At 46.3% G+C, this 23,839-nt stretch overlaps 2 protein-coding genes across 8 annotated transcripts; both read right to left on the bottom strand.

The window, feature by feature from the left end:
• Positions 1–659: 659 nt before the first annotated feature.
• Positions 660–11,785, bottom strand: LOC140658459 (nuclear pore glycoprotein p62-like). Of its 4 annotated transcripts, none has more exons than XM_072876912.1 (12): positions 11,309–11,784; positions 10,063–10,454; positions 9,226–9,336; positions 8,695–8,823; positions 7,177–7,272; positions 5,938–6,055; positions 5,642–5,786; positions 5,189–5,238; positions 4,931–5,065; positions 4,112–4,223; positions 3,157–3,223; positions 660–1,350 (listed from the first exon to the last, which is right to left on the bottom strand). In XM_072876912.1, the coding sequence occupies exons 1-12, from the start codon at positions 11,593–11,595 to the stop codon at positions 1,259–1,261; spliced, it is 1,734 nt and encodes a 577-aa protein (XP_072733013.1). In that variant the 5' UTR covers positions 11,596–11,784; the 3' UTR covers positions 660–1,258. The 4 variants fall into 4 exon arrangements, with proteins under 4 accessions (XP_072733013.1, XP_072733014.1, XP_072733015.1 ...); XM_072876913.1 differs by having other exon boundaries at positions 9,226–9,306; XM_072876914.1 differs by lacking the exon at positions 7,177–7,272 and having other exon boundaries at positions 11,309–11,785.
• Positions 11,786–12,759: 974 nt separating this feature from the next.
• On the bottom strand, positions 12,760–23,836 carry LOC140658401 (nuclear pore glycoprotein p62-like). 4 transcript variants are annotated; one of them, XM_072876774.1, is made up of 12 exons: positions 23,410–23,836; positions 22,164–22,555; positions 21,327–21,437; positions 20,796–20,924; positions 19,278–19,373; positions 18,039–18,156; positions 17,743–17,887; positions 17,291–17,340; positions 17,033–17,167; positions 16,215–16,326; positions 15,262–15,328; positions 12,760–13,449 (listed from the first exon to the last, which is right to left on the bottom strand). In XM_072876774.1, exons 1-12 carry the CDS (start codon positions 23,694–23,696, stop codon positions 13,358–13,360), a joined length of 1,734 nt encoding a protein of 577 aa, XP_072732875.1. In that variant the 5' UTR covers positions 23,697–23,836; the 3' UTR covers positions 12,760–13,357. The 4 variants fall into 4 exon arrangements, with proteins under 4 accessions (XP_072732875.1, XP_072732876.1, XP_072732877.1 ...); XM_072876775.1 differs by having other exon boundaries at positions 21,327–21,407; XM_072876776.1 differs by lacking the exon at positions 19,278–19,373.
• Between the last annotated feature and the right edge of the window lie 3 nt (positions 23,837–23,839).

Here is a 23,839-nt window from a genome sequence, read left to right as displayed (position 1 = left end):
GGATTAGCCCGAGATTTCCACCTTCCAGTTCACCGCAAGCCTCAGAGTTAAAATTCCGTTACTACTAGCAGTCGTTGAGGCACTTAAATGGCTCCACTCCCGGATGAAAACCCATAGCGAAGTGTCTGGAGCCTTCTGCAAGGGTTTCCCCCACATGTCCCTCAACAAGTCTCATCTATAGGATATATGACACTCCCCTACCTCTCCTTCAAAGACAATGAAATCTGCACACAGGAAAAAAAGTTAACGAGCAACTCACAAGTTTCAACTCACACTGAAGTCAGTAAATTACTCTGCAAAGCAGACCCTTCCCTTTTTTCCAGGGGACAACATCTAAGACAAGGCAGATGGCGTGCAGGGAGATGAAGGTAAATATAAAGTAAAGCCCGTTACCCGTTATTTGCACCCCTTCAGCATTTTGCAGAATAGAAGCATCAAGTGCAAAGGAGAATTGGGTACCAGGGCAGTTCTGCTAAATACGTGATCATTCACTTCCCTCTGTTAGTAAAGATACATTGGAATGGGCATTATAATCCCACTTTATCAAGAAACAGTGATATGACTATGTCTCTTAAAAAGTCTTCACAGCAGACTTGTTGACCACATTCTTTCCTGCACCCTTGCGACTGAACAAGCTACACTACACCAAATCACCACACAAGTAGCATTTTTCTACTGGCACATCTCATAATTTTTAATTGCGTAGAAACTGCTTACAGGCACCAGCACAAAAGCAGTTCATTGACAAAAGTACAGAAAACAAGGCCCACTTTCACAAGTGGAAGCATACCTAATTTAAACACAAACTCCAGCTAGCGATATGAGGAATCTGAGTCTCTCACTGCTGCAGCTCCTTCTGAGGACAGCTCTTCATTAAACCATCTCTGTACAGACCTGAATAAAAGCTTATGAAGTCCCAGTGGAATATATTCAAGTCACATTTAAGTACTGGAGAGCTCAGCCGTGGAGTCACATACTGCTTAAATCCCTCGAGGGCAGCATTTGTGTATCTCACCAGTCTGCATGCAGTCACAAAGAACAGAGACAAAGAGCACATACTTTCAGCACAAACTTCATGCAGTCTCTCAGACTGGTGTGGGTGAATTCCAGTCAGATGCTGCAAAGACTGGCTTTGGAACAAACAACAAATTTTATTGCAAGAAAAGAAACAAACCCAGATCACAATTTGAGACCTACGTCCCCAACCACCTCTGTTTTCTGTGGAGGTTTTAGGTTAATCCTTTAAACTTTGAGTCTTTCAATCAAACGTGATCCGAAAACTGCGCTCTTGCTCCTTGCGGCGGCTCTCGCAAACCTTTGTCACCTCTTCTACCTTTCTCTGCAACACGGCTGTGGGAGAAACAAGTCATTAATCTTACAATAACCATAAAACACAACCCTGCACAGTTTAGCCTGCAGAAGGAGAGAGAAAAACATTTTAATTTTGACAGGCACTCAGATTGGACAGTGCACCAAGGAGGAGGAAAACGCAACACAAAGCACTGATAACCCTCCAAGGTGAAGAAGGTTGTCTAAAAAGAATTCTGAGGCATTCAGGGACTGGCAGGCAGAATTGGAAGAGTCCTGGGACACGTTGACACTGTTTGTCATGCCAGTTTGTTGCAGTTTCAGGGAACTCCATCAGAGAGCAGAGCAAACCCTCCCTGATCAGAACTGCAAGCTGGTCTGCAGCTGGGGGAAGAGCAGTTGCTCTATAAACCAGCTTCCCCTACCCACCGCCTGCTAAACTCGCTTTGAATTATGCAAATTACAGGCAAACCACACAATCTGTTGGAAGTATATACATATTTTCTTGCAGGATATCACACAGCCATAACAAGCTTTTACCTGTAAATACAGAAAAGACAATGCAATCGCGCACAGAAGAGCTGCGGCGGAGCACTTGCAGCCGTGACACAGATCATCTGTTATTTGTAGATCACTGATTTGGAAATACGTAAGCCACTGATCGGTCATCAACTTTAAATGCAGCAGGCATCACAGCATACAAAAAATCTTGGCACACGCTAAAGCAATTTCTAACTTCATTCCATGAAAGCTTATCAGAAGCTATTCAACCTCGCTATGGTATTATGTCAGTCCATGGCATAAATGTCTTAGTTTATGTCCTACAGCACCAATGTCTTAGTTCTGCTTTGGGGGGTGCGGGGGGGTGTCTGTGTGTGTGTGTGTGAAATATTTTTTCTCATACAGAAAGAATGTTAAGGAATGTGTCCTTCCCAGGCCTACTCAATTTACTAATGGCAAGGGCTACTTGCAGGCTTACTTCAAAATTGCATTGCTTTTCCACCGTACCACTTAAGTGCACACAGTAACAGGGATTCTTCTCCTTGCCAAGAACCCCACAGAAACAGAAATATATTAACCTTTTTTAAAAACTGCAGCTTCTTAGGCTTATTGCTTCTTTCTTGCTTGAATGTGAGCTGAAGATGAACTGTTTCTTTAGATGTACGTTTCCCAGTAAAGAGAATGAATCGTTATTAACTGATAAGACAATTTCTTTGGTACTGAATGACAGAGGAAAAAAATGGGCCTCCTTTCTAGGATAATTTAAAGGAAACACGTTGCTATTTTCATAGACATTCTGTAAAGTCAGAATTCTGATGCCACAGGAGCTGCACCGGATTTCCTGATAAAGGCACGTTTGGAATGTGGAAGTTAGCATATAAGTTCTGGAAGAAAAAGCCAAATTAAGACCTGACCTAAGCCAATACCACTATTTAAACATGCATAGTAGTATGCCTGCTTTCACATTAAACACACACACCCCGCCCCTCACCAATTGTCCTATTTCCAAAGGGGAACCCCACAACATCTTAGAAGTTGAAATATTTAACCTTAGTTAGACAGAACAAAGCATAAGGTTTTCAAGTCCTCTGCTTTGCACTGATGCATTTCAAACAGTGCTTTTTGGTAAAACATTAGCAGTTGCCAGGAATTACTTCTCAGCAGAGGCCTTTAATGCACAGCGGGAGAATTCAAGCACAGAAGGGACTGTGTCATTGAAGGTGAGGAGGAGGAGGAGGAGAAGATTACTCAGGGACCTTCAGGAATTCATTTATGTTCAAGAAACACTTGCACACATGCTACATGCTTTCTACTTACACTCCCAAAAAGCTGCAAGACAACTCTCACCTGAGTTCTGCTCAATCCACTGCAATGAATCCATGTGCGCATTCAAAATTTTACAGATCTGCTGAAGCTGAGCACAAAGAGAAGGTGCAAGTCATTTGTTACACTACATAAAAACTAAGAGCAGTAAAAGACAGCCTGCCTGTCCCTGCCTTTGGAACATGAGGCAATCAAATTTCTCATACGTACAGCTCCACTAACTTAGCAGCCACTTTCCCAGGGAAGTCTGTGCAGCAACCGTGTTGCTTTGCTCCTCTTTACCATCAAGAAAACAGACCGATTTAAACTGTAAGCCTGTGGCTTAGGCTTATTCCAATTCAGACCTAGGAACCACCACATTAATCACCTTAGGCTTGAGGTGGCAAAAGTAAAAAGGAATGAGAAAAAAACTCAGCCTGCAATACTGAAGGGAAACTTTTACTGAAAAAAAAAAAAAAAGCTTCTCAGAAAAGCCACAAGGAGTATCAAGATCAATTTAATACGTATCAGAAAGAGCTGGTAATTCCAACCTTGTTTTCACTAGGATACGAAAGCAGTACAAGGAAAAAGTAGCTACTGAGGGCATTCTGAACAAAATTTAGATTTGCCACAAGACTGATGCAAGCGGTGCAGCATGTAACAGGATCAACGTTAAGAAATGCCTCTGAAACAAGTTGTAATCTAGGCAAAAATGAGACAACAAGCAAATAACCAGAGTTCATACCAGAACGAGATACTTTGAAAACTATTAACATAACTGCACAGTAAGTACTGGCTGTCAGTCAGTCAGGCTGGCTTGTGATGTGTTATAATGCAAGTTTCACCAGAAGAGAACCAACCCAAGGACAAAACAAAATACCCTTCCAAGGTTGAAACTACAAGCAGCAGAGTATCCACGAGGGGACAAATGAAGAGTTAGAGCTATTTAAATATCCTTTGCCTCTTTACAAACATACAAAAAAATAAAGCTTGGATTTACCGGGTCACTTGTGTCTGCTGGGCCTCCTGATGTATTCAAGTGCTCAATGATGTCCTTCAGATCTTGTGCCATACGCTTCAACTGAGCATCTATGTTTTCAGCCAGTTTATAGCTGCAAAACAGATGGGAACCAAGGTCAGAATACTTAAAGCGAACTTCAGAAGACCTGCTCCCAGTCACACCAACTTCAGGCAGTCAGAATTAGCTTCCACGCCTTTCAACCAAGGCTGGCAGATACGTGGAAACCGCACCATGAGAGGCATTATATCACAGATGAAGCAACTCCTAACCTTTTTCTCTCTTGATAGATACGTGGAGTCAGACAAGCAATAGGAGGGTGGCTTTCTGGAAGGTTTTGTCAGAACTGATGGAACCAGCTAGTCCAGATTCTTCAAGATTCATATCTCTTGAACCAGACAAACACTTCTTTTAATTACCCTGCTACAATTCAACACTTGAGGCTTACAAGGATGCCTGAGCCACACATAGTGCATTCTGCTCTCATCACTTCTAACACTAAATAATCACTAATTTTCAGAGATGATGCCAAAATTAGTAACCTTTTCCCAGACAGCTGTTAGACCAACATCCAGAGAGCTTTTCATGCTGATTCATGGGCTCCCAGTTGCAATTCCCCTGTTTCTAACGTGTAAAATCTAAGTTGTCATGCATAAAACAGGATTACATATTTGACAAAGGCCATTGACAGTTCAATGTATGCAGTCATTGCAAGTCATGCATCCCAACTCTACTTCTTGCTGATTGATCACCACCACATTAACCTGCTCATCACATGTTCAAAGCAGATTTTTGTCTTACGTCCTCTCCCGTTCTTCATCTGCATGCTGCAAGTAGATAGTCCCACTCTGTTCCTTCACAGACTCCTCCAGAGGGGTCAACAAGTCTTCAAGCTCTTTCTGCTGTGACAGAATGAAGTCTAGTTCCTGATCCAGTCTGAAAAGATAAAATTTTAACTACTCCACTTAGACGCTATATACATTCTAGATCTACCATACCGCAACGCAAGACGATGCAAAAGAGAAACAAAATCATCTCAAGCATTCATAGTTTTCGTACCTCTTCTGATCAAGCTTCACTTTCTCTACTTCCCTGTGTAACGAAGTAATCTGGAAACAGAAGACACTTAATTATACTACAAAAACTCAAAAGTCAATCCACAAAAGAAGAGTGGTGGAACTGAGAAAGCCAGCACCATACAAACGTCTACTAGAAACAAGAAACAGTTACATAAAGATTTACAGACCAAAAATTGAATAATGGAGGTTTGGCTTTGAAAGCTCCACCCTAAGATAACTTGTTATCATAGTGTAAGCTCACAGAACAGATTTCCAAGCTTCGGTGCCTAAAGACCAGAACATACAGCGAGTCTTTCAAAAGCACCCAGGTGTAATTCACAGCCATTTTTTTTACAAGTAGAAAGTCCCACTAGATGGCTTACTGCATCTGTAACACTTAAGGCCTTTAAGGATCTAAGCAAGCAAAATCAGGTTACACGGGATGTCACCCTACCTTCTCTCCATTCTCTATCAGCGTCCGATCCCAGGCATTAACTTGTGTAGCTTGATGGAGAAAGTGTTTCTCTTGGTCTTCCAGTTCCAGACTCCACTTGTTTATCAAACTCTCCAGCTGGGCATAAGTCATCACTGCAGGCGCACTGAGAGGAAGCGCGAGACAGTACAGCACACAAGGTCAAAAACCAAAATATAAACATGACAACACTCACTTCCCCTTCCTCCACCGGATACCTGCATTAATACTGCCTCTTGCCCCAATCGGGAAACAGTCAGTTATAACTAAATACTCACCTCGTGGTGGTGGTTGTTGTTGTTGTGGTTATGGCAGCTGTAGAAGTCCCAGCACCAATGGCACCAGTCGTAGTTAACGGCTTAAGATTCGAAGCAAAGCCAGAAGCAGAAGTAGTGCCTGAAAGAAGAGATTCAAGTCAAGCAACAGAAGAGGACACATCTGCTATCTAACAAGTCAAGAACAGGTCCAATACACACTTCTAAGCGCAGCCCCGTACAAGTTCAAATAGGTCCCTTTAACAAAAAGCAAATCCCACGTCTCTCAAGAAGACAATGAAGCACATCTTGACACAAAAGTAGTGGACTGTAAATGCCTGACTCGTAGTTCTGGTAAAGTGAGGAGCTGGCAGCCTGCACTTAACCTGGGCATTATTCAAAGAAACACAGCATTAGCCCACACCCCTCTCCACCTCCTCATATTTTAATACGAGACCTAATAACTACCAGCACACCCAGTTCCTCTCCTGCATCTTTGCAGAAGATGAGATTTCTATGTTTTCACAAAGCTAAGAGCATCTATCAGATGGTACTGTCAGCCAGTCATACAGCACTTCTAGGCACTGAGCTCAAATTCTTCACAGTCACTCCAGAAACAAGCTTTAGAAAGACCTTGAGAGCTGAGCGGCATCCATGCTATGACACTGAAAACGGACCGGTAACTGCATCCAGAAAAGGATGTTCAGTCCTGAATCCCAACACTGTGCAGCAGCAAATTCCACTTAAATACAGCACTTATCTCTGCATTTTGGGGGAAGAAAAGTTAATGAAATCCTACACTTTGAAACTTGTAATATGGAACAACCAGATTAATGGGGTACAACCAAAACATAAAACATCTCTCCCTAACGCTCCCCACAAGTCTTTGGCCTCTCCCTTCCCCCATCGGGACACCTCTCCCTCACCTTTTAGTGCAATTCTGCACCTACACAGGCAGGCTAGAGAAGGGGCAGCTCATCTATTTACTTCACTTGCTCCAGACTAGAACGTCAAAGCCTATAGGCCTTCCTTCACCCAAAGTCCCTTTTCTGTGGACAGGCTCTCAGAAGTCGCAAGTAATTGTGCATTTGGGGAGATGGAAAAGGAGGATCAGAGAAAGAAATACTGTGTTATTTTCAGTTACTGGAGGGCATTAGAAATTAGAACTGCTGTGCTGCTACACCAGCATGGCCCTTTACGCTACTACAGAGCCCTGAAGTCAGGCTTCTTTCTCTTCAGCTACTTTCAGCAACTAGTTCTTACTAGTGGCAGTGCTTGTTGCGGCAGCTGTTGTTCCAGGAACTTTTAATCCAAACCCAAGCGTTCCGAGACTGGCTGTCCCAGTGGAAGGGGCACCAACTGTAAACACAAGACAATATTAAGAGTTTGCGTAACCCATTAGATACAGTGCCCCTTTGAAAAGCTCTGCCCTGCCTGCTCACCCATCTCCACCTGGTCTTTATTTGTAGTAACCAGCATCGCTGTTTAGGTGAAGGATGATCCAGACACAACATGAGAAAAAGGTAGGCTGAAGCTATAAAATAGCCAGAATGCTCCGCAATTCTTCCAGGAAACTTCCTCAACCCAGGTGCCAAGCTACTGTCACTTCTCTTTACCTATTTTGAATTACCTAACATTCAGCTGCTATCAAATGCTCACATAAGCAAAGGGTACCGGACACTGGCAGGCAGGAAATGCAATCTCTGCATGAGTCTACTTCCTAAAGCAATACAATTGCACATACTACAGGAAACACGCTGGTCACGTCTCAGTTGCCTGGAAACAACCCACCTATTACCATCTAAGAACAAGGTTTCAGACATCCTGATAAACAGAGAATGCCCATTAGCTTAAAAGCATCCTTAAACACTAAGATTAAGGTCAGCTTTGGAACTACAGTAGCAATGCAAGCATTGTAGAGCTACTAAAAATACAAGTTGTTAGGCTGGTATATATGGCATCTACAAATTGCAGCTGATGAGTTAAAAGTAATCAGTGTGGCTTCAACATAAAACTTCTAAAGGTCCTTGGGAGCAGCTGCCTAAGTTTTCAGAGGTAGGTGTAAGACAGCATTATGTATGGAATAGTTGTATTAATGCTGGTAAACATTGACATTTACTGTAGCTAGTCTCCATAACCAAAGGGAACTGAAGCATTAACATCTCATTGCAGGCTGAGAAAGCAAGCTGTTAGGACTGTCTTCGAACCCGGGCTACTGCCTTAAAGCCATCAGAAAACAGACACTATTTCCTGACATAAAAATAATTTTGCAAGAGGAAACTTGCCAGTTATTACTGGAGGAACCTGCAAACATACAGCTGTGTGAATACTTGTTTTTAGCACACTGCATCTCCACTGCCACAGGCCACTGTTCTTAAAGAAGTGTGAACACCTAACGCAAGAGTCAAAGGCAGACGTAACCAGACCCACGGCACTGGGGTCTGGAAGACAGCAGCTCAAACAGCACTAGAAAGCTCAGTTGTGGCGATGCTACCCAGATAGAGAAACCCAAAAAATTCACATACAGCTAAAACTGCCCTGTGCTGCTTGCCCGCTCCGAATCCAAAGTGTGCTTTGGTTTGAACAAAACCCTCCGTGCCTCACCACTGAAGAAAGTTTGCCAGAAATCACAAAGAGGGAAGGTGGCAAACAGCAAGAAGAGCTGGCCTTTTCAATTCTCCCATATTACCCCAGCACCTGCAGCTCCACTACTGACAGGTAGCACCAACCCTGCCGCTCATTTATTCCTCCAACGGATAAAATCTGTAGATTGAAACTTACGTGAGAGGCCCGTGGTGGTAGACAATGTCGGCGCTGAAGAACTCACTATAGATGCAAACAACGTAGGCCCCGTTGAACCAAGAATGGCGGTTGTGGTGGTAGTGGCAGTTGTAGCAGCTGTGGATGTTACTACAAACAGAAAAAGCTTAGGTCTTGTACAATTGCGCTGAGAATGCGATACAAATTTCCCTAACTACACCAGTTTTTTATGGATGTAAGAATTTTAAACTATTTTTCCTCTTATTCTACCTCAACTCTATCTCTTTTCCAACGTACCCTTTAAACCTGTGGCTCCCTTCCACTATGCTCCAGCAACAAGTACAGAACAGAATGTGGCACGTGGGATGCAACAAAAAATACAGGATACTAAGTTCAACGGCTGTATGAACCACCACAGATTACTGAGGACGTTGCAAATTCACAGTAACAAACACTTCTAGCCCATTTCCAGACTCCAGTTTAGAAAATATTCCCAGAATGACAGCAGATTCACAAAGCCTTGACTAATTATTTCCTAAAATCACTTCCTACCTCCAAGTTTGGTTCCAAAGGACAGAGCGGGTCCCTGGCTGGTACTAGCGGTCAGCGTTGCCGTGGGTACACTAGTGCCTGCTGTTGAAGGCAATGACCCAAAGTTTAGAACTGGAACAAGTAGCACAAATAAAAGGGAAAGACGAACCTTTTACTACTGAGACACTGTAGTTTCCACTGATCACAGCAATAGTCAAGTTAGAAGCAGTAAGAGCGTAAGAAAAACATTAACATTCAATGTAACAAATACTCTGCATTATCCAGGAAATGAACTAGGGCTAACAAGCTCGTTACCTGCAAAGACTTTCAAGAATGATTCTAACACAGATGAACATCACCCTCACCCCAGAGCTGATGACCTTCCCTCCTAGGCCTGCACTGTCACCAGCACGTTAATCAAAAGCTGCAAACTGAACTTTTGCTGGACCCTGAAGGAGTGGACAGGTTCCTGCCACTGGGAAGGTAAACAGTGGTTTGGCACCGTGGGCCAGGCGCATCCTGCAACACCCCCTCCCCACCACTCTGAGCCCTTTCCCTCTGAACCAGCAAACCCACCAAAAACATTTTAAAAGTGTCTCAAATGCAGCTGGCACTTCTACGCACACTGGCAAAATTATTTCAGCCTCACTCTCCAAATCCAAAGGCTAAATAGCAATTGTTACTCATCACTGAAGACCCTGGCTAAGCACATCAGAAAAACCACTGATTCCAGCCACTCGCTTCATTTCACACCAGCAGAAGCAGAAGGCTGCAGAACCTCCACAACACCACCCCCAGCTGCCCTCCGTGCTGACAGGCTTCCTGACTACAGCTGCCACGTCAAGCCCAGGCACTCACCTGCGGACTGCCCCCCAAGACTGAAGGGGGTTGTTGACTGGGTTGCAGCTCCTAAGGTGGCAGCAGTGGTGGCAGCAGCTGCAGGTGCTGTTCCAAAGGTCAACCCTGTGGGCGCTGCTTGCGGAGCTGCAGTGCCGATGCTGAAGCTGGCTGTTCCGGCCTGAGTTGTGGTACCACCGGAAAAAGTAAACCCTCCAGTTGCCCCAGACTGAGCAGCGGTGGTGGTGGCGGCGGCGCCGCCGCCAGCAGATCCAAACACAAAGCCAGAAGGGGCTGCTGCTTGACTTGAGGGCACGCTGGTTGGCACAGAGCTACCAAATGCAAAGCCCCCTGTGATTCCAGTAGCTTGAGTTGCAGTGCTGCCTCCAAAGTTCAGTTTTGGTGCATTTGCTCTAGAGAAGAAAAGAAAAGAAGCCACTCTGTTTGAGATGTACATCCAGTCAAGTACCAAGTTGGCTTTCTTACAGACCACTTGCTGGCAGCAGAAACCACCTTTCAAAAAGATGTGCGCTTGACCTGGTTTATGTTTCAGTTTTGACAAAGACTGTATCGCAACCCCCATCATCTGCAATCCTCTATTAAGTCTCTTTACACCGACTCCCCCTTAATTTCCTCCACCCATGCAGGCACCAGAAGACATTTATGGCAGTGCAAGTGAAGCTGCTTATTCTCTCAGCTCCTCAGCACCCTTTGCACTTCCTCTACATGAGACTATTTCTTTCAATTAACTTTTACTGCTAGTCCCCATTCGAGCTCCCTTCCCACTGCCCCCATCCGGCAAGCTTCGACAAGAGCAGTTCTGAAGAATCACCTCAAAGCTCACAGCCCTTCCTAAGGACAGGACGGTCCCACTTGGCTGAAGAAACATTCTGGGCACTTCAGATTCGGGATCAACAATGACAAGACGTTTTATGCTCGGACGCAAACTCTTATCATTTCTTCATGCAAGCATCAATACCCCAATTACAGACTGAAGTGTGGAACAGCTTATACAACAGCTTAACACCCATCTGAAAAAAGTCAGCACTGATAAATAACAGGTCCCACTGAACGCTTTTCCGAACGTGCTATAGTGCAGTGGGAATTCTAAGGCACAAGAGCAACAGGTCTGCTCCCTTGAGAACTCCTTGCAAGGCACTTCCAAAGCAACGAGGAGGACATCATCCACGCATACTCCCCAGCGGCCAGGGCCCCTCGGCAAAGCCAACACCCCCACCCCGGACCGGCCGACCCCCGGGCCTCTCACCCCAGCGGGAACACGTTTGCTGCCGGAGCCGCGGTGACCGTGGCCGTGGCCGGCGTCCCGAAGCTGAGGCTGGCAGGCTGCGCGGCAGTGCCCGGCGTGCTGAAGGAGAAGAGCCCGGCGGGCTGGCTGCTGGCAGGCGTCTGGGCCGCGCTCCCGAAGCTGAAGCCCGCCGAGGCAGCAGGCGTGGAGAAGGAGAAGCCGGTCGTGGCCGTTGTGGCGGCCGTCTTCGGCGTGCCGAAAGTGAAGCCGCCTCCCGCCGCACCCGACCCGAGGTTGAACTGGTTCATGGCGGCTGCGGCCTGCGCGAAGAGGGACCGGGACCGCCACCGTCAGGAGGCCGAGGCCCAGGCCCGGGCCCGGGAGGGAGGGAAGGAGGGAGGGAGGCGGCGGCCCGGCGGCCCAGCTCCCACAGCCCACAGCCCACCCCCCAACCGGCCACCCCGCCGCACGGCGCCGCACCACCCACAGCCACCAGGCGCCGCGCGCACGGATGACGCACGCTACGGCCACTCTGCACCCGCCCCTCTCCCCCACCTCCCAACCACCGGCCGGGGCTTCCCGCCCTCAACAGCTATTGGTTAGTCCCGCCGCCGCTCGTGGGCGGCCCGGTCGGATTGGCTCGCGAGGCTACAAGAGGCGAGGAGGGGCAGCGGCGCCCCGTCGCTGTGGTGACGGGGGGCGCGGCCGGTGTCGGCTGTAGGCCGTGCGGCGGCACCGGGGCGCTTGGGCGGGCCGGAGCGGCTGCTGGCTGCCGCTGGAGACCCGGCCGCCCCGGGCCGGGCCGGGCCGCTGTGCCGGGCCGGGCCGCGCCTGGTGCGTCTGTGGGAGGGGGAGCTGCCATGCTGCCCGCACCGCGGGGTCGGCAGCCGCTGTCCAGCCTGAGAGCAAAGCGCGGCCGTCGTGGGGGCGCGTTTCCCTGGCGCTGTGTTTCCGTTCGCCCTTAGCTTGGGCCTGGGGCTGGGGCTGTCCTAAGCCTGCTTGGAGCAAGGCAGGTCGGCAGAGAACCTGCGTCAAGGCCTCTGCCCAAAGCCAAGATAACGAGCAACTCACAAGTTTCAACTCACACTGAAGTCAGTAAATTACTCTGCAAAGCAGACCCTTCCCTTTTTTCCAGGGGACAACATCTAAGACAAGGCAGATGGCGTGCAGGGAGATGAAGGTAAATATAAAGTAAAGCCCGTTACCCGTTATTTGCACCCCTTCAGCATTTTGCAGAATAGAAGCATCAAGTGCAAAGGAGAATTGGGTACCAGGGCAGTTCTGCTAAATACGTGATCATTCACTTCCCTCTGTTAGTAAAGATACATTGGAATGGGCATTATAATCCCACTTTATCAAGAAGCAGTGATATGACTATGTCTCTTAAAAAGTCTTCACAGCAGACTTGTTGACCACATTCTTTCCTGCACCCTTGCGACTGAACAAGCTACACTACACCAAATCACCACACAAGTAGCATTTTTCTACTGGCACATCTCATAATTTTTAATTGCGTAGAAACTGCTTACAGGCACCAGCACAAAAGCAGTTCATTGACAAAAGTACAGAAAACAAGGCCCACTTTCACAAGTGGAAGCATACCTAATTTAAACACAAACTCCAGCTAGCGATATGAGGAATCTGAGTCTCTCACTGCTGCAGCTCCTTCTGAGGACAGCTCTTCATTAAACCATCTCTGTACAGACCTGAATAAAAGCTTATGAAGTCCCAGTGGAATATATTCAAGTCACATTTAAGTACTGGAGAGCTCAGCCGTGGAGTCACATACTGCTTAAATCCCTCGAGGGCAGCATTTGTGTATCTCACCAGTCTGCATGCAGTCACAAAGAACAGAGACAAAGAGCACATACTTTCAGCACAAACTTCATGCAGTCTCTCAGACTGGTGTGGGTGAATTCCAGTCAGATGCTGCAAAGACTGGCTTTGGAACAAACAACAAATTTTATTGCAAGAAAAGAAACAAACCCAGATCACAATTTGAGACCTACGTCCCCAACCACCTCTGTTTTCTGTGGAGGTTTTAGGTTAATCCTTTAAACTTTGAGTCTTTCAATCAAACGTGATCCGAAAACTGCGCTCTTGCTCCTTGCGGCGGCTCTCGCAAACCTTTGTCACCTCTTCTACCTTTCTCTGCAACACGGCTGTGGGAGAAACAAGTCATTAATCTTACAATAACCATAAAACACAACCCTGCACAGTTTAGCCTGCAGAAGGAGAGAGAAAAACATTTTAATTTTGACAGGCACTCAGATTGGACAGTGCACCAAGGAGGAGGAAAACGCAACACAAAGCACTGATAACCCTCCAAGGTGAAGAAGGTTGTCTAAAAAGAATTCTGAGGCATTCAGGGACTGGCAGGCAGAATTGGAAGAGTCCTGGGACACGTTGACACTGTTTGTCATGCCAGTTTGTTGCAGTTTCAGGGAACTCCATCAGAGAGCAGAGCAAACCCTCCCTGATCAGAACTGCAAGCTGGTCTGCAGCTGGGGGAAGAGCAGTTGCTCTATAAACCAGCTTCCCCTACCCACCGCCTGCTAAACTCGCTTTGAATTATGCAAATTACAGGCAAACCACACAATCTGTTGGAAGTATATACATATTTTCTTGCAGGATATCACACAGCCATAACAAGCTTTTACCTGTAAATACAGAAAAGACAATGCAATCGCGCACAGAAGAGCTGCGGCGGAGCACTTGCAGCCGTGACACAGATCATCTGTTATTTGTAGATCACTGATTTGGAAATACGTAAGCCACTGATCGGTCATCAACTTTAAATGCAGCAGGCATCACAGTATACAAAAAATCTTGGCACACGCTAAAGCAATTTCTAACTTCATTCCATGAAAGCTTATCAGAAGCTATTCAACCTCGCTACGGTATTATGTCAGTCCATGGCATAAATGTCTTAGTTTATGTCCTACAGCACCAATGTCTTAGTTCTGCTTTGGGGGGTGCGGGGGGGGGGGGGTGTCTGTGTGTGTGTGTGTGAAATATTTTTTCTCATACAGAAAGAATGTTAAGGAATGTGTCCTTCCCAGGCCTACTCAATTTACTAATGGCAAGGGCTACTTGCAGGCTTACTTCAAAATTGCATTGCTTTTCCACCGTACCACTTAAGTGCACACAGTAACAGGGATTCTTCTCCTTGCCAAGAACCCCACAGAAACAGAAATATATTAACCTTTTTTAAAAACTGCAGCTTCTTAGGCTTATTGCTTCTTTCTTGCTTGAATGTGAGCTGAAGATGAACTGTTTCTTTAGATGTACGTTTCCCAGTAAAGAGAATGAATCGTTATTAACTGATAAGACAATTTCTTTGGTACTGAATGACAGAGGAAAAAAATGGGCCTCCTTTCTAGGATAATTTAAAGGAAACACGTTGCTATTTTCATAGACATTCTGTAAAGTCAGAATTCTGATGCCACAGGAGCTGCACCGGATTTCCTGATAAAGGCACGTTTGGAATGTGGAAGTTAGCATATAAGTTCTGGAAGAAAAAGCCAAATTAAGACCTGACCTAAGCCAATACTACTATTTAAACATGCATAGTAGTATGCCTGCTTTCACATTAAACACACACACCCCGCCCCTCACCAATTGTCCTATTTCCAAAGGGGAACCCCACAACATCTTAGAAGTTGAAATATTTAACCTTAGTTAGACAGAACAAAGCATAAGGTTTTCAAGTCCTCTGCTTTGCACTGATGCATTTCAAACAGTGCTTTTTGGTAAAACATTAGCAGTTGCCAGGAATTACTTCTCAGCAGAGGCCTTTAATGCACAGCGGGAGAATTCAAGCACAGAAGGGACTGTGTCATTGAAGGTGAGGAGGAGGAGGAGGAGAAGATTACTCAGGGACCTTCAGGAATTCATTTATGTTCAAGAAACACTTGCACACATGCTACATGCTTTCTACTTACACTCCCAAAAAGCTGCAAGACAACTCTCACCTGAGTTCTGCTCAATCCACTGCAATGAATCCATGTGCGCATTCAAAATTTTACAGATCTGCTGAAGCTGAGCACAAAGAGAAGGTGCAAGTCATTTGTTACACTACATAAAAACTAAGAGCAGTAAAAGACAGCCTGCCTGTCCCTGCCTTTGGAACATGAGGCAATCAAATTTCTCATACGTACAGCTCCACTAACTTAGCAGCCACTTTCCCAGGGAAGTCTGTGCAGCAACCGTGTTGCTTTGCTCCTCTTTACCATCAAGAAAACAGACCGATTTAAACTGTAAGCCTGTGGCTTAGGCTTATTCCAATTCAGACCTAGGAACCACCACATTAATCACCTTAGGCTTGAGGTGGCAAAAGTAAAAAGGAATGAGAAAAAAACTCAGCCTGCAATACTGAAGGGAAACTTTTACTGAAAAAAAAAAAAAGCTTCTCAGAAAAGCCACAAGGAGTATCAAGATCAATTTAATACGTATCAGAAAGAGCTGGTAATTCCAACCTTGTTTTCACTAGGATACGAAAGCAGTACAAGGAAAAAGTAGCTACTGAGGGCATTCTGAACAAAATTTAGATTTGCCACAAGACTGATGCAAGCGGTGCAGCATGTAACAGGATCAACGTTAAGAAATGCCTCTGAAACAAGTTGTAATCTAGGCAAAAATGAGACAACAAGCAAATAACCAGAGTTCATACCAGAACGAGATACTTTGAAAACTATTAACATAACTGCACAGTAAGTACTGGCTGTCAGTCAGTCAGGCTGGCTTGTGATGTGTTATAATGCAAGTTTCACCAGAAGAGAACCAACCCAAGGACAAAACAAAATACCCTTCCAAGGTTGAAACTACAAGCAGCAGAGTATCCACGAGGGGACAAATGAAGAGTTAGAGCTATTTAAATATCCTTTGCCTCTTTACAAACATACAAAAAAATAAAGCTTGGATTTACCGGGTCACTTGTGTCTGCTGGGCCTCTTGATGTATTCAAGTGCTCAGTGATGTCCTTCAGATCTTGTGCCATACGCTTCAACTGAGCATCTATGTTTTCAGCCAGTTTATAGCTGCAAAACAGATGGGAACCAAGGTCAGAATACTTAAAGCGAACTTCAGAAGACCTGCTCCCAGTCACACCAACTTCAGGCAGTCAGAATTAGCTTCCACGCCTTTCAACCAAGGCTGGCAGATACGTGGAAACCGCACCATGAGAGGCATTATATCACAGATGAAGCAACTCCTAACCTTTTTCTCTCTTGATAGATACGTGGAGTCAGACAAGCAATAGGAGGGTGGCTTTCTGGAAGGTTTTGTCAGAACTGATGGAACCAGCTAGTCCAGATTCTTCAAGATTCATATCTCTTGAACCAGACAAACACTTCTTTTAATTACCCTGCTACAATTCAACACTTGAGGCTTACAAGGATGCCTGAGCCACACATAGTGCATTCTGCTCTCATCACTTCTAACACTAAATAATCACTAATTTTCAGAGATGATGCCAAAATTAGTAACCTTTTCCCAGACAGCTGTTAGACCAACATCCAGAGAGCTTTTCATGCTGATTCATGGGCTCCCAGTTGCAATTCCCTGTTTCTAACGTGTAAAATCTAAGTTGTCATGCATAAAACAGGATTACATATTTGACAAAGGCCATTGACAGTTCAATGTATGCAGTCATTGCAAGTCATGCATCCCAACTCTACTTCTTGCTGATTGATCACCACCACATTAACCTGCTCATCACATGTTCAAAGCAGATTTTTGTCTTACGTCCTCTCCCGTTCTTCATCTGCATGCTGCAAGTAGATAGTCCCACTCTGTTCCTTCACAGACTCCTCCAGAGGGGTCAACAAGTCTTCAAGCTCTTTCTGCTGTGACAGAATGAAGTCTAGTTCCTGATCCAGTCTGAAAAGATAAAATTTTAACTACTCCACTTAGACGCTATATACATTCTAGATCTACCATACCGCAACGCAAGACGATGCAAAAGAGAAACAAAATCATCTCAAGCATTCATAGTTTTCGTACCTCTTCTGATCAAGCTTCACTTTCTCTACTTCCCTGTGTAACGAAGTAATCTGGAAACAGAAGACACTTAATTATACTACAAAAACTCAAAAGTCAATCCACAAAGAAGAGTGGTGGAACTGAGAAAGCCAGCACCATACAAACGTCTACTAGAAACAAGAAACAGTTACATAAAGATTTACAGACCAAAAATTGAATAATGGAGGTTTGGCTTTGAAAGCTCCACCCTAAGATAACTTGTTATCATAGTGTAAGCTCACAGAACAGATTTCCAAGCTTCGGTGCCTAAAGACCAGAACATACAGCGAGTCTTTCAAAAGCACCCAGGTGTAATTCACAGCCATTTTTTTTACAAGTAGAAAGTCCCACTAGATGGCTTACTGCATCTGTAACACTTAAGGCCTTTAAGGATCTAAGCAAGCAAAATCAGGTTACACGGGATGTCACCCTACCTTCTCTCCATTCTCTATCAGCGTCCGATCCCAGGCATTAACTTGTGTAGCTTGATGGAGAAAGTGTTTCTCTTGGTCTTCCAGTTCCAGACTCCACTTGTTTATCAAACTCTCCAGCTGGGCATAAGTCATCACTGCAGGCGCACTGAGAGGAAGCGCGAGACAGTACAGCACACAAGGTCAAAAACCAAAATATAAACATGACAACACTCACTTCCCCTTCCTCCACCGGATACCTGCATTAATACTGCCTCTTGCCCCAATCGGGAAACAGTCAGTTATAACTAAATACTCACCTCGTGGTGGTGGTTGTTGTTGTTGTGGTTATGGCAGCTGTAGAAGTCCCAGCACCAATGGCACCAGTCGTAGTTAACGGCTTAAGATTCGAAGCAAAGCCAGAAGCAGAAGTAGTGCCTGAAAGAAGAGATTCAAGTCAAGCAACAGAAGAGGACACATCTGCTATCTAACAAGTCAAGAACAGGTCCAATACACACTTCTAAGCGCAGCCCCGTACAAGTTCAAATAGGTCCCTTTAACAAAAAGCAAATCCCACGTCTCTCAAGAAGACAATGAAGCACATCTTGACACAAAAGTAGTGGACTGTAAATGCCTGACTCGTAGTTCTGGTAAAGTGAGGAGCTGGCAGCCTGCACTTAACCTGGGCATTATTCAAAGAAACACAGCATTAGCCCACACCCCTCTCCACCTCCTCATATTTTAATACGAGACCTAATAACTACCAGCACACCCAGTTCCTCTCCTGCATCTTTGCAGAAGATGAGATTTCTATGTTTTCACAAAGCTAAGAGCATCTATCAGATGGTACTGTCAGCCAGTCATACAGCACTTCTAGGCACTGAGCTCAAATTCTTCACAGTCACTCCAGAAACAAGCTTTAGAAAGACCTTGAGAGCTGAGCGGCATCCATGCTATGACACTGAAAACGGACCGGTAACTGCATCCAGAAAAGGATGTTCAGTCCTGAATCCCAACACTGTGCAGCAGCAAATTCCACTTAAATACAGCACTTATCTCTGCATTTTGGGGGAAGAAAAGTTAATGAAATCCTACACTTTGAAACTTGTAATATGGAACAACCAGATTAATGGGGTACAACCAAAACATAAAACATCTCTCCCTAACGCTCCCCACAAGTCTTTGGCCTCTCCCTTCCCCCATCGGGACACCTCTCCCTCACCTTTTAGTGCAATTCTGCACCTACACAGGCAGGCTAGAGAAGGGGCAGCTCATCTATTTACTTCACTTGCTCCAGACTAGAACGTCAAAGCCTATAGGCCTTCCTTCACCCAAAGTCCCTTTTCTGTGGACAGGCTCTCAGAAGTCGCAAGTAATTGTGCATTTGGGGAGATGGAAAAGGAGGATCAGAGAAAGAAATACTGTGTTATTTTCAGTTACTGGAGGGCATTAGAAATTAGAACTGCTGTGCTGCTACACCAGCATGGCCCTTTACGCTACTACAGAGCCCTGAAGTCAGGCTTCTTTCTCTTCAGCTACTTTCAGCAACTAGTTCTTACTAGTGGCAGTGCTTGTTGCGGCAGCTGTTGTTCCAGGAACTTTTAATCCAAACCCAAGCGTTCCGAGACTGGCTGTCCCAGTGGAAGGGGCACCAACTGTAAACACAAGACAATATTAAGAGTTTGCGTAACCCATTAGATACAGTGCCCCTTTGAAAAGCTCTGCCCTGCCTGCTCACCCATCTCCACCTGGTCTTTATTTGTAGTAACCAGCATCGCTGTTTAGGTGAAGGATGATCCAGACACAACATGAGAAAAAGGTAGGCTGAAGCTATAAAATAGCCAGAATGCTCCGCAATTCTTCCAGGAAACTTCCTCAACCCAGGTGCCAAGCTACTGTCACTTCTCTTTACCTATTTTGAATTACCTAACATTCAGCTGCTATCAAATGCTCACATAAGCAAAGGGTACCGGACACTGGCAGGCAGGAAATGCAATCTCTGCATGAGTCTACTTCCTAAAGCAATACAATTGCACATACTACAGGAAACACGCTGGTCACGTCTCAGTTGCCTGGAAACAACCCACCTATTACCATCTAAGAACAAGGTTTCAGACATCCTGATAAACAGAGAATGCCCATTAGCTTAAAAGCATCCTTAAACACTAAGATTAAGGTCAGCTTTGGAACTACAGTAGCAATGCAAGCATTGTAGAGCTACTAAAAATACAAGTTGTTAGGCTGGTATATATGGCATCTACAAATTGCAGCTGATGAGTTAAAAGTAATCAGTGTGGCTTCAACATAAAACTTCTAAAGGTCCTTGGGAGCAGCTGCCTAAGTTTTCAGAGGTAGGTGTAAGACAGCATTATGTATGGAATAGTTGTATTAATGCTGGTAAACATTGACATTTACTGTAGCTAGTCTCCATAACCAAAGGGAACTGAAGCATTAACATCTCATTGCAGGCTGAGAAAGCAAGCTGTTAGGACTGTCTTCGAACCCGGGCTACTGCCTTAAAGCCATCAGAAAACAGACACTATTTCCTGACATAAAAATAATTTTGCAAGAGGAAACTTGCCAGTTATTACTGGAGGAACCTGCAAACATACAGCTGTGTGAATACTTGTTTTTAGCACACTGCATCTCCACTGCCACAGGCCACTGTTCTTAAAGAAGTGTGAACACCTAACGCAAGAGTCAAAGGCAGACGTAACCAGACCCACGGCACTGGGGTCTGGAAGACAGCAGCTCAAACAGCACTAGAAAGCTCAGTTGTGGCGATGCTACCCAGATAGAGAAACAAAAAAAATTCACATACAGCTAAAACTGCCCTGTGCTGCTTGCCCGCTCCGAATCCAAAGTGTGCTTTGGTTTGAACAAAACCCTCCGTGCCTCACCACTGAAGAAAGTTTGCCAGAAATCACAAAGAGGGAAGGTGGCAAACAGCAAGAAGAGCTGGCCTTTTCAATTCTCCCATATTACCCCAGCACCTGCAGCTCCACTACTGACAGGTAGCACCAACCCTGCCGCTCATTTATTCCTCCAACGGATAAAATCTGTAGATTGAAACTTACGTGAGAGGCCCGTGGTGGTAGACAATGTCGGCGCTGAAGAACTCACTATAGATGCAAACAACGTAGGCCCCGTTGAACCAAGAATGGCGGTTGTGGTGGTAGTGGCAGTTGTAGCAGCTGTGGATGTTACTACAAACAGAAAAAGCTTAGGTCTTGTACAATTGCGCTGAGAATGCGATACAAATTTCCCTAACTACACCAGTTTTTTATGGATGTAAGAATTTTAAACTATTTTTCCTCTTATTCTACCTCAACTCTATCTCTTTTCCAACGTACCCTTTAAACCTGTGGCTCCCTTCCACTATGCTCCAGCAACAAGTACAGAACAGAATGTGGCACGTGGGATGCAACAAAAAATACAGGATACTAAGTTCAACGGCTGTATGAACCACCACAGATTACTGAGGACGTTGCAAATTCACAGTAACAAACACTTCTAGCCCATTTCCAGACTCCAGTTTAGAAAATATTCCCAGAATGACAGCAGATTCACAAAGCCTTGACTAATTATTTCCTAAAATCACTTCCTACCTCCAAGTTTGGTTCCAAAGGACAGAGCGGGTCCCTGGCTGGTACTAGCGGTCAGCGTTGCCGTGGGTACACTAGTGCCTGCTGTTGAAGGCAATGACCCAAAGTTTAGAACTGGAACAAGTAGCACAAATAAAAGGGAAAGACGAACCTTTTACTACTGAGACACTGTAGTTTCCACTGATCACAGCAATAGTCAAGTTAGAAGCAGTAAGAGCGTAAGAAAAACATTAACATTCAATGTAACAAATACTCTGCATTATCCAGGAAATGAACTAGGGCTAACAAGCTCGTTACCTGCAAAGACTTTCAAGAATGATTCTAACACAGATGAACATCACCCTCACCCCAGAGCTGATGACCTTCCCTCCTAGGCCTGCACTGTCACCAGCACGTTAATCAAAAGCTGCAAACTGAACTTTTGCTGGACCCTGAAGGAGTGGACAGGTTCCTGCCACTGGGAAGGTAAACAGTGGTTTGGCACCGTGGGCCAGGCGCATCCTGCAACACCCCCTCCCCACCACTCTGAGCCCTTTCCCTCTGAACCAGCAAACCCACCAAAAACATTTTAAAAGTGTCTCAAATGCAGCTGGCACTTCTACGCACACTGGCAAAATTATTTCAGCCTCACTCTCCAAATCCAAAGGCTAAATAGCAATTGTTACTCATCACTGAAGACCCTGGCTAAGCACATCAGAAAAACCACTGATTCCAGCCACTCGCTTCATTTCACACCAGCAGAAGCAGAAGGCTGCAGAACCTCCACAACACCACCCCCAGCTGCCCTCCGTGCTGACAGGCTTCCTGACTACAGCTGCCACGTCAAGCCCAGGCACTCACCTGCGGACTGCCCCCCAAGACTGAAGGGGGTTGTTGACTGGGTTGCAGCTCCTAAGGTGGCAGCAGTGGTGGCAGCAGCTGCAGGTGCTGTTCCAAAGGTCAACCCTGTGGGCGCTGCTTGCGGAGCTGCAGTGCCGATGCTGAAGCTGGCTGTTCCGGCCTGAGTTGTGGTACCACCGGAAAAAGTAAACCCTCCAGTTGCCCCAGACTGAGCAGCGGTGGTGGTGGCGGCGGCGCCGCCGCCAGCAGATCCAAACACAAAGCCAGAAGGGGCTGCTGCTTGACTTGAGGGCACGCTGGTTGGCACAGAGCTACCAAATGCAAAGCCCCCTGTGATTCCAGTAGCTTGAGTTGCAGTGCTGCCTCCAAAGTTCAGTTTTGGTGCATTTGCTCTAGAGAAGAAAAGAAAAGAAGCCACTCTGTTTGAGATGTACATCCAGTCAAGTACCAAGTTGGCTTTCTTACAGACCACTTGCTGGCAGCAGAAACCACCTTTCAAAAAGATGTGCGCTTGACCTGGTTTATGTTTCAGTTTTGACAAAGACTGTATCGCAACCCCCATCATCTGCAATCCTCTATTAAGTCTCTTTACACCGACTCCCCCTTAATTTCCTCCACCCATGCAGGCACCAGAAGACATTTATGGCAGTGCAAGTGAAGCTGCTTATTCTCTCAGCTCCTCAGCACCCTTTGCACTTCCTCTACATGAGACTATTTCTTTCAATTAACTTTTACTGCTAGTCCCCATTCGAGCTCCCTTCCCACTGCCCCCATCCGGCAAGCTTCGACAAGAGCAGTTCTGAAGAATCACCTCAAAGCTCACAGCCCTTCCTAAGGACAGGACGGTCCCACTTGGCTGAAGAAACATTCTGGGCACTTCAGATTCGGGATCAACAATGACAAGACGTTTTATGCTCGGACGCAAACTCTTATCATTTCTTCATGCAAGCATCAATACCCCAATTACAGACTGAAGTGTGGAACAGCTTATACAACAGCTTAACACCCATCTGAAAAAAGTCAGCACTGATAAATAACAGGTCCCACTGAACGCTTTTCCGAACGTGCTATAGTGCAGTGGGAATTCTAAGGCACAAGAGCAACAGGTCTGCTCCCTTGAGAACTCCTTGCAAGGCACTTCCAAAGCAACGAGGAGGACATCATCCACGCATACTCCCCAGCGGCCAGGGCCCCTCGGCAAAGCCAACACCCCCACCCCGGACCGGCCGACCCCCGGGCCTCTCACCCCAGCGGGAACACGTTTGCTGCCGGAGCCGCGGTGACCGTGGCCGTGGCCGGCGTCCCGAAGCTGAGGCTGGCAGGCTGCGCGGCAGTGCCCGGCGTGCTGAAGGAGAAGAGCCCGGCGGGCTGGCTGCTGGCAGGCGTCTGGGCCGCGCTCCCGAAGCTGAAGCCCGCCGAGGCAGCAGGCGTGGAGAAGGAGAAGCCGGTCGTGGCCGTTGTGGCGGCCGTCTTCGGCGTGCCGAAAGTGAAGCCGCCTCCCGCCGCACCCGACCCGAGGTTGAACTGGTTCATGGCGGCTGCGGCCTGCGCGAAGAGGGACCGGGACCGCCACCGTCAGGAGGCCGAGGCCCAGGCCCAGGCCCGGGCCCGGGAGGGAGGGAGGGAGGCGGCGGCCCGGCGGCCCAGCTCCCACAGCCCACAGCCCACCCCCCAAC

This window comes from Ciconia boyciana, chromosome 12 (assembly GCF_034638445.1).
Source record: "Ciconia boyciana chromosome 12, ASM3463844v1, whole genome shotgun sequence".
In the NCBI taxonomy this organism is placed as follows: Eukaryota; Metazoa; Chordata; class Aves; order Ciconiiformes; family Ciconiidae; genus Ciconia; species Ciconia boyciana.
This window is presented reverse-complemented; position numbering and strand designations above follow the sequence as displayed.